The following is a 10,944-nucleotide window of genomic DNA, read 5'->3' as shown; positions in this document are numbered from 1 at the left end:
TATGTGCAGGGCTTGCTTAAAGAGCCGCAGTGGGGTTCTGGAAAAAAAAAAAAAAAAAAAAAAACAAGCTTTGAATACGGTTAAAACGCTCTAGACTTTTCTAGGCTGCTTTGAAGGTAATTCTAAGTAGAGCAATTGAACAAAATTTCATTGTGTCATTAGATGTCATAGGCCATACAGTCCTAAAGGAAGGAAAAAGGACAACAGAAAAGTCTGGGACAGCTGCCCCGAGCTCTGCCAAGAATTTCCTTTCTGGGCCTGGAGATCAAGTGTAGTCCACGACTTCTCTAAACATTCAAATACCACACGGCCTTCTGCCTGCCTTAAGCAAAGCAAAAAGGCAGAAGTGTATCCACCTCCCACCCCTGCGCCCCTGCATCATTGCTTTGTCTCCTCGTTCACCAGTACTGATAAACGGTGGCATTTGTCTAAGAAATGAAGTGTGCTAACAGGCTCAGGCCACTTCTCTTAAGCACTTACTAAATCCCTGTTACTCTCTCCTAAGCACAGGTTCCTGGCGCAAAGCCAAGCTACTTGATCCAAGGGAAAAAACGAATAGTTAGAAAAAAAGTATTACCAGCAATTTAAAAAATACAAAGGCATACCTCAAATGAGAAATAAAATTAAGAATTCCCCTTTAACAAGTTTGAGGAAAGAATGAAATTGTCTCCTTACTATAATACGAGCATCTTAGGCCATTTTCTGCTGCCATAACAGAATATCCCAGATTGGATAATTTATGAAGAATAGAAGTTTATTTGGCTTGTGGTTCTGGAGGCTGGGAAGTCCACAAACATGGCACCAGCATTTGGTGAGGGTCACCCCATGGCAGAAGGGAGGAAGGCAAGTGAGCATGTCACATCAGACAGAGAGAGGGAATCAGGCCAAACTCATCCCTTTATCTGGAGTCCACTCCCACGATAACAGCATTAATCTTCATGACTTAATCACCTCTCAACACTGCTGCACTGTGGATTAAGTTTCCAACACCTGAACTTTGGGGGACACATTCAAACCGTACCAATCAGTCACACTGACTACACAGACATGTCAGAAATAATGGTGCCAGAGCAATCTATGTGTCTTAGCCAGTCTGGAGGCATCAGACCTATACAGAGGGTGGCCATATGGCAGACTTGCCCGGGACAGGCTGGATGGACACTTGTTTCCTGGCACAGTTATTCATATAACCCCCTTTCGATCTCTAAAGTGTTCCAGTTTAGATGATAAATGATATGACAGTAATCGTATCTCCAAGTTTGAACTGTCCTTAAAATATTCACTTCTTAACACATCAATGACTTCCTTTAAGGCTCCCTAGAGTGGGTTGACTGGTGGCCCCAAAGATATCAGATCCTAATCCCTGGAACCTGTAAATGTTACCTTATTTGGGAAAAGGGTTTTTTGCAGGCTCTTGAAAGATTATCCTGGATTGTTTAGGTGGGCCTTTGATGCTATCGCGTGTATCCTTTAGATACAGATTAGACTGAGACGAAAGAGGAGAAGACCATGTGAAGATTCAGGAAGAGATTGGAATGATGTGGCCTCAGGCCAAGGAATGCCGGCAGCCACCAGCAGCTGGAAGAGGTGAGGAAGGATCCTCCCCTAGAGGGAGCACAGCCCTGTCTGCACACTGATTGTGGACTTCTAGACTCCATGACTGTAGGAGAATAAATTTCTGTTGTTGTAAGCCACCCATTTTGTAGTAATTTGTTACAGCAGTGCTAGGAAATTAATACACCCTGGTAAGATTCCTTCTTTTCTCTCCATGTTCTCTAACAGGATTTCCTAGGCTGCTACGTGCACTGTCTTTCAAATGCCATCACATTCTTGCCTGTGTGTTGCTGCTGATGAAAGTCTTATCTCTTCCATCAGCAGTTAAGTTTGGAAAGTCGTGGAATGATCCAATGGAGGTGAATAAACTAAAAGCAGTTACCATGCTGTTACCAAGAAACACACAGCAAAATGGTTAAAGAAATGGTAGGAGGAAAAAAGAAGCACATGTTCAAAATGGCCCCAAATGGGAAACACATCCAAATGTTAACAATAGGAAAACTGGTAAATAGCTAGTCAGACAGTGCAGTTCCGCAAAACAGTTAAACCCACTCAGGTTTCCAGAAATCGGTAGGGCTCTTCTTGGTAGCACAGTAGCTGGGGACACAATTAGGGGACAGAGGCTGGAGTGCCATCACTCTCTGCAAAGGAAGGGGTGGAAGCAAATTGTGCTAGTTTCTCTACACAAAAGAGGTTACCACAAACCAGACGCACAAACAACAAATGTACGTGTCTCAATGTTTGTGCCACTTAAAGAGGAACTTGGAGTTACAAGTCACTTAACCATGGGAAAGGGGCCATGTAATGACAAAATAAATAATTTACTAAAGAAGATACAATGTATCAAATATCTTAGCACCAGATACAAAGTGCAAGACCTACTGGAAGTGAAATAACTTGATTAAAAATAGTTACAGTGAGAATTTACTAAACCTCTGGCCAGATGGAAAAGAATAGTGGCAGAAAATTAGTTCTTTTATGACATGAATAAGGATGAGGATGCTGAGCAATCAGCAGAAACACACTGATGGGAGGAATAGCTAAGACAACAGACTACACTGCTGGGACAAAATAAATTGAAATTTGGCAGCTAAAAATACACATAAAACTTAACAATCAAGTTTAAAATAAAAGAAGCAGTATATAAACAAGTGGGAGGATATGGTTTCACAGTGGCATATGTGACCTATGGTTTTGGCTGCCTACAAGCTCAAGTTCATGTCACAAAGTACAGACACACACATACAAACAAGACCCACCAATGCTCTACTGCAGGGGCTGGAAAACTATGCCCCACGGGCCAAATGCAGCCAGCTACCTGTGTTGGAACTGCTGGTGAGCTACTAGTGGTTTTTACCTTTAAATGACTGGGGGGAAAAAAAAGTAAAAAGAACAACATTTCATGGCATGTGAGAATGATTTGAAATTCACATTTTGGTGTCCATAAAAATTTTATTGGAACACAGCCACACCCATTCATTTATGCATTGTTTGTTGCTATTTCTGAGATACAAGCAGAATTGAGTAGTTGCGACAGACACAATACAGCCATTTACAGAAAAAAGTATGTTGACCTTTCTTATCTATATGGGGTAAATCATATCTCAAGTGCTGAATGGAGTTCTAGAGATTACATTTTTACTGGGAAATTAACTGACTAGTGTTTTCAGCACAGGGACTAGAAGCCACACCTGAAGAGGCTGGGATTAACATTCAGGGGGACCTTGGTATATGCATTCAACTTTATAAAGGTACATTTTTTCATACACAAGGAGATGATCTTGTGTGCTGTTTCAGAAATTTGTGTTGCTTTAGGAATTAATTATGGGGCTGGCTGGTTAGCTCAGCTGGTCATAGTGCAGCCTTATAACACCAAGGTCATGGGTTCAGATCCCTGTACTGGCTAGCCACCAAAAAAACACTAAAAAAGAAAAGAAAAGAAAATGAATTATGGAGATAAATGGCAACATATTAGGGAAAATCTTTCTCGCAATTAGGAAAACCTTTCTCGCAATGTGTCCTGTAAACTGGCAGGATTCACTCCAAACCTGACTGCACACCTATTCATGAGATATATAGCAGACAACAGCTTAGAGTCAATCCCTGTAGTGGGTCGAATGGTATCCCCCCAAAACTGAAGTCCACCCACAACTTCGGTAAGTGACCTCGTTTTGGAAACATGGTCTTTGCATATGTAACCAAGGTAAAAGTCAAGATGAGATCATTCTAGATTAGGGTGGACCCAAAATTCAATGACAGTATCTTTATAAGAGACAGAAAAGGATGTACAGAGACACAAGAGAGGCCATGTAAAGATGGAGGCAGAGATCGGGATGATATGGCCACAAGCCAAAGAATGCCAGGAACGACCAGAGGCTGGAAGAGGCAGGAAAGATCCTCCACAGAACCTCCGGAGAGAGAATGGCCCTACCACACCTTGACTGCAGACTTCTGGCCTCTGGAACTGTGAGCGAATAAATTCCTACTCTTTTAATCTACCAGCTCGTAGTAATTTGTTAAAGCAGCCCTAGAAAACTAATAATCTCCTTTAAAGTTCCCCTCAAACTCCAACTTATCTGATGTATCTCAAAGGCAAAGACCAACCATATTTTCTTCCATTTCTTCTAGAAACTCATAGAACCTCCTCTAATGTTAATGTTGCTAAAAGAAAAATTCAACAATATTAACTCCATTCTTTGAGAAAGGCTGAAAAGAAATAATGGTGTTTTAAAAAAATACTTATACTTTTTATTTGGGGAGAATTGTAGATTCATGTGCAGTTGTAAGGAACAATGCAGAGATCCTGCGGACCCTTTACAAAGTGTCTTCCCATAATAATATCTTGCAAAATTATAGCACTCTATCACAACCAGGACCCTGCGTTGACACAATCCAGTAATCTGATTCAGATGTTCCCCAGTTTGACTTGTACTCATTAGGGTGTGTGCATGTGTGTGTTCGTGTGTGTGTGTATTTAGGTCTATCCACCACTGCAAAGATACACAACAATTTCAACACAAGGACAATAATGTTATTTTAATACCTGCAAAAATATGCTTTCCCTGTTTCTATATTTATAAATATTAACAATAGGGTGGGTTCAAAGACAACTCTTTGAAAAAGACAAGGTGAGAAGCATATTCACTTGATCATGAAAAAGCCAACATTTCCAGATATTCTAATGAAGGAGACATGTGGGGAAAAAATGTTAATGATGGCTGCTAACACCAAGGTCAAAGGTTCGGATCCCCACACGAGCCAGCCACCAGAAAAAAATGTCGATGGTGACCCAGCACATGTTTCTAGGGTGGGCCACATCTCTCCTACCTTGTCCTTTTTATCTTGCCTGGCGTATGGAAAACATGGGATCACTGCAGTCACCCTGGATGCCGAGGCAATCTTGCAGGCATTGATCATGATGAGGAGTTCCATCAGGTTGTCGTTAATTTCTCCACAGCCACTCTGGATAATGTAGACATCTTCCCCTCTCACACTTTCACCAATCTCAACACTGGAAGGAAAATGCCATTGTTTCCTATTAAAGTAGATCTGCATCTTGGGGGTCCCTGAGACCACTCCCAAGTTCAATGATTCACCAGGATGACTCACAGGACTCAGCATACAGTCACACTCATGGCTATGAATTACATAGGGAAAGGACACAGAGCAAAATCAGCACAGGAAAAGGTGCGTGAGGAAAAGTCAGGGAAACCGGGTGTGAGCTTCCAAGAGTCCTCCCCCAGGGGAGTCAGAGGTCAAGCTTAATTTCTTCAGCAGTGACCTGTGATGTTATGGGTGAAGTGCTGTTCACCAGGGAAGCTCCTTACAGACTTAGGGCCCAGGATTTTTAATGAAGCCTGGTCACATAGACACCCACTGCCTAGTGTGTACCAAAATGCCAGACTTCCAGGCATTCAGCAAAAACCACATTGTTTATCAATTGTTTAACAGTTTATGCTCAGTGAGCCATCCTTATCAGAGGATGGTGAGGACCCTTGCAAAATCCAATTTCCCAGAGGCCAGCAAAGGGCCAACCTTGCAAGCAAGCCGAAGTTTCAGTCCTGTTACGTTAACTCTTTTCTGCAAAAGACTATACTTAGTTTTAGTTTTTTATTTTTATTAAAGTTATACATGCATATTGCTTAAAAAATTCAAATCATTTCATAAGGCTTATAACACATAAACAGCCCAGAAGCAACCAATTTCAACTCTTGATATAGTTTTTAGATATTTACCTTCAAGTCTCTGGCTAATATGTATGTATCGCTACATCTTGACTTTTCATTTAAGGCATCCTGTATTGACTTCTCACTATGGAAGAGAGGATTTAACTCTATTTCCTTTGTCCCATCACTCCCATGCACCTTTCCCAGCTTATCATCATCCCAACACAGATCAATATTCCAACTAAAGATTGAGTGCTACATTTTAACTGTGTAAATGCTGTTCCGAGCTGAACCATGTGGTAAACTTAAATCAATGTTTATATTCTCCTTTCACGCACAACTCTGTTTTCCCTGGAGATATTTATCTTATCTTTTTATCTGCTAAGTTTTCTAAGTACTGAATCCAGATTCCACCCTAAACACTTCACTGACAATCTAAATCTCCCAGTGTCATTGTCTTCAAGTCCCAGGTCCACTTTGTGGTCCTGCAGATGTCCCTCCCAGAGTTAGCTTTCTGCCCGTGTACAGCTGCCGTCTGGGGATTCCCTCACCCCTCTCCTGCACTTGATTTCCCATTTTCTGTATCCTCTTTCTTGGTGTACTTCCTTGTTTTGTTGGTTGGCATCCTCCCGTAGCTTCTTGAGAAAGAGCAAATAGGACCAAAATGTTTGAAAACTGCATGTCTGAAAATGTCTGCATTTCCAGATATAGAATATTTAAGTACTTTTTAAAACATGTAATACACATAAAAGCGTTACACCGTTTTTATTACATTCCCATGTTGTTTTAAGTTTCACTGAGGAAGTTTTTGAATGCTCTACCCCAACCCCATTTTTATCATGAGCCCTGTGGTTTTTAATTGCACAATTTTGCATAGCATAATTTTTAGGAATGCATATGTCACCTTATAGCAGAACTGGCTGTAAATTTATTCATCCAAAAATAAAATACAATGAATCTTATTTTAAAATTACAAGTGAGGCATATGAATAATTACTCTTCTCCCTTCTCTCATTATCAGAAGCCAATTATACCCAATTATATTGTTTTATTAAAAAAGCCAATTATATCTAATGAAAATTTAAAAACAAATGGATGTTTGGGGTACCTTGTAGTAGTGTATCTGAATCAACGGAAGCTTATACCCAACTTCAAGTAGAAAAATTAGAAGACAAAAATGAAGTTTTCAAGTTGACATGTCCTGAAAATTAGTTTCGATAGCATTCGGTCATGTTCTTAACCTCTCTCTGCTATGGATGTAAATGGTACAATGCCAACCTCAGGATGAAAGGCACAAAAACAATCCTATGTTCTCCCTCCCATTTCGAGTTCTAAGGAGCTAAACATAAGTCTTTTGTGAACCTTACATCACCTGTAGGATAAACTTAACTTGGAAATCAAGTATTATATAGCTCTTGGGTCCATGAAATACAGCCCTTGGCGTGTTTTTGTATGGCCCATGAGCTAAGAATGGTGTGGTAGGTAGAATACTGTCCCCCCCATGTCTACAACCTAAGCCTTTGAACACATTAGTTTACATGGCAAAGGGAAGTCAGTTTGCAGATGCAATTTAATTTAAGGTTGCTTGTCAGCTGACCTTAAAATAGGGAGATTATCCTTGATTATTTAAATTGACCCAATGTAACACAAGGGTCCTTAAAAACAGAAGAGGGAGACACAAGAGATCAGAGTCAGAGAAAAAGATATGATTACTAAAGCAGAATCAGAGACACATATGTGGGTTCTGTAAGCATAGATCAATCAGAAATATTTGGGGAAAATAACAATAAAAAATAACAACAATAAAAGTAATACAGATAAAAAAGACAGTACAATAGAACAACTATTTACATAGCATTTACATTATATTAGGTACCATAAGTAATCCAGACAGGATTTAAAGTATACGGAAGGCTGTGGTTAGGGTATGTGTAAATACTATGCCATTTTGTATCTGGGACTTGAGCGTGTCTCTACTGGGGAGTGGATTCTCCCCTAGAGCCTCAGAAGGGAGTGTAGCCCTGTTGACCCATGACCGACTTCCAACTTCCAGAACTGTAGGATACAGCAGCGAGATAGATCACAGGTGTCCAGCAATGCCTGAAAGATTTACGATCTGGCCCTTTATAGAACGAGTTCCCCCACTCTTGGTCTTATGACTGTTTTATACCATAAGAGTAGATTCTTTGGCCTGTTTTTCCTCAGGAACCTCAACTGGCATATGACTAGCAGTGCAGGAGAGAACAGAGAATACCATCACCGTGGCGACATTTTTCCAAAGCTAGCCCTGCTTCTACTCATAAAGATGATCATGACTGGTCTTTATTCTAGGTCTCTTAACAATTGTAGATAGAAGGCAGCATCTATTTGTAATTCAGCCAGAGGATCTTTACAAACCCTCAATTAAGAAGGCTGGCTCAACAATGAATGCGTATGGTAATTAAAGGATGGCAACAGACTCTTCAACACTTTTCCCATTAAGAAGTGGGGTCTATGTCCCCTCCCCTTGAATCTGGGGGGGGGGCACTGTGCTTGACCACCAGAACATGACAGAAGTGATGCACCAACTTGCAAGCCTAGGTCTTAACAGACTGGAAGCTTCCACCTCCTGTCTTTTGAAACTCTTGCTCTTGGAACCCAGTTTCCCTGCTATAAGGAAGCTCAAGCAGCCCCATGGAGGTCTATAGGAAGAGGAACAGGAGTTCCTAACCAAGCTCCCAGGCAAAAGCTAGTACCAACTCACCAGCTGTGTGAGTGAGTCATCTTGGAGGTGTATCCTCCAGTCCTGGCTGGCTGCCCCAGCTGCCACTGCATAAGACAGAAACAAGCCTTCCCTACAGAGTCCTACTCAAACTGCAGATCTGTGAGCCAAATAAACAATTATTGTTTTAAGCTGTTAAGTCCTGGGGTGATTTTTTACACAGCAGTAGATAACCAGAACCCTGGGTCTCATAGTACAGCTAATGACTCCACCAGCAGGTTAACCGACCAGGGTAAAATGTTACAACGGAGGCTTCCAAACACCATCCTTAATGCAATCCTAGGAAGTCATCCTAGGATTTCCCTGGTCTGCAGTGAAGCTGGAGCAGACCTCTCCCGGCATATCTGAAATGATTTAGAGATGAAAAGGTAAAATCAGGAGGCTCCGTGTTCAATTAAGTAGCTTCTTTAAAATGTGGAATGTGAGAATTGATAATCAGGAGACAGCAAACCACATTTCTGGTCCCGGCTCAGTGAGAAGCTCAGGAAGGAACCCCGTACATGAACTGAATCAATTTCCTCTTCCTTTTGCCCTTCTGTTTCTCATCTCTAGGACCACACAGTACAAACTGGATTACTAGGACGGTATCTGGTATAGAGGACTGTGTAAAAATCAACCTCTGTACCTGTATAGTTCATGGAAAAGAAAAGTCAGGGAGTTGACCTTTTGTATTCTACATATTAAAAACATAAAATGTTGCTATATAAGCAATTCCCAGACTTAATGCTGAGTGGTTTTTGAGGCCTCATGATTTCTATTTATTAACGGTGCTTATAAAATATTCAAAACTAAATAATAGTGAGTCTGCTTTATATTTAAAACAAACATATAAACAATCGTATTTCAGTGTCTGAGTGAGTTTCACCCAACAGTACATACAGTATTTTTAGCAGAAATGCAACACTGACTTAGCAATGAACTGATCTAGATTATCCAGATTAATTACGCTCCTCAGCAAAGGATTGTGCTGCAGATAACATGGAAGGGCATGTATTTGCTTTCAAAATCCACTTCATCCAGGAATTTCTCCTTTTACTTATATGACGATACCTTCTGAACAAAAAACCATTATCCATGTGCTCTTAAAGCCACTAAAACTTGAACAGGACTGGCAAATACTGCAACATTCAACCCTAGCCCTTGACTATCTTCCCAGACTTCTGTATTAAACTCTGCAAAGTGCAATTCTTTAGCTGAAGTTCTCCTGGCAGTAATACCACCTGCCATTCATTAACGATGTTTCTTCACTTATATTTTCATCGGAGCCATGTAACTGGAATTTACCACCTGGAAGAAGCCACACAGGATTCATGTATCCTGAAAAGCTGACTCACCAAGAAACAGCATCTTTACCATCCGTATTCATATAACTTCTCGTTAAGAAACTTTTGCCTAACTGAAAGTCATCAAGATTTTCCCCTATGTTTTCTTCTTCTAGAAATTTTATAGTTTTATTTTGGTGTTTTGCTTGTTTGTTTTTTGGTGGTTGTGCTTTGGTTTTTATTTTGGCAGCTGGCTGGTACAGGGATCAACGCCAGACCACACCACGCTCTAACCAACTGAGCTAACTGGCCAGCCCTACAAATTTTATAGTTTTGGATTTTATGTTTAGGTCTACCATCCATTTCAAGTTAATTTTTGTCAATGGTGGGAAGTACGGAGATTCTTAAAAAAAAAAAAGAAAAATATCGGTTGAATTGGAACTTTGCCAAAGGTACAAAAATGATCAGTAACTGTGTACAGTTAAGTGTACTACACATTTGAAAGAGAGGGAGGAAAATTAGGTAAACTTCAAATTAGCCTAAGAGCTTAGTGCACTCAGGTGGAAAAAGGAGCCCGTGGTCCAACTTCTGAGGAGGGCCACCGCCGGATGGCATTGGGCAGAGGTGACAACTTCTCCCGAACTTGAGAAATGGGTAGAAGTTGGACTCGAACCGTGGCCTTGCTGCTCAACACAGCAGAGTCGCAGAACCACAATGACGCAGAACGTCCATCATCTTTGAGGCCGGAACGTTAGAGGAAGCCCAGGGCAGCCCAGCACGTGCGCCCTGGAGTTCCCACACTCTTTCAAACCCTACACAACCTCACCGTCTGGATAACGCAGTGGTTTTGCTCCCTGGCTGCTCAGGAGCGTCACCCGGGGACCTGTAAAAACGCTGATCCCCGGTCCTGTGGATCGGAATCTCCAGGACAGGCCCGGAGACGCTGCGTTTGAAAGGTCCCCAGGTAAACCCAGTGCGCAACCAGGGCTGGGGACATGGGCGGAACCTTCAGTCCCACGCACCGGTCTGGGGTTCAGCTTTGCAGGGACGCGGAAACGGGGACAAGCAGACGCAGGGACCTCCCTCCACCGCGCCCGGCAGGGATGCTGTTCCCACCGGCTGCGCCCACTCTCCCTCCGACGGTCTGTGACTGCCCCGATGTCGCCCTTCCGGGCTGCGGACGCCAGGACGGGTGGCGCAG

At 41.8% G+C, this 10,944-nt stretch overlaps 1 protein-coding gene across 2 annotated transcripts in view; it reads right to left on the bottom strand.

Moving 5' to 3' along the window:
* Positions 1 to 5,064, bottom strand: part of PRPS2 (phosphoribosyl pyrophosphate synthetase 2) — a 24,891-nt gene extending 19,827 nt beyond the window's left edge. Inside the window, exon 1 of one of the 2 annotated variants that reach the window (XM_008571322.1) lies at positions 4,882 to 5,064. In XM_008571322.1, coding sequence (XP_008569544.1) covers positions 4,882 to 4,986 — 105 coding nt within the window. In that variant the 5' untranslated portion in view covers positions 4,987 to 5,064. The remainder of the gene's footprint in view (positions 1 to 4,881) is intronic. The other variant, XM_008571317.1, reaches the window with a different exon arrangement.
* Between the last annotated feature and the right edge of the window lie 5,880 nt (positions 5,065 to 10,944).

This window comes from Galeopterus variegatus, unplaced genomic scaffold (assembly GCF_000696425.1).
Source record: "Galeopterus variegatus unplaced genomic scaffold, G_variegatus-3.0.2 Scaffold38, whole genome shotgun sequence".
Lineage (NCBI taxonomy): Eukaryota > Metazoa > Chordata > Mammalia > Dermoptera > Cynocephalidae > Galeopterus > Galeopterus variegatus.
Note: the sequence above shows the minus strand (reverse complement) of the source record. Positions and strands in the feature narration are given on the sequence as shown.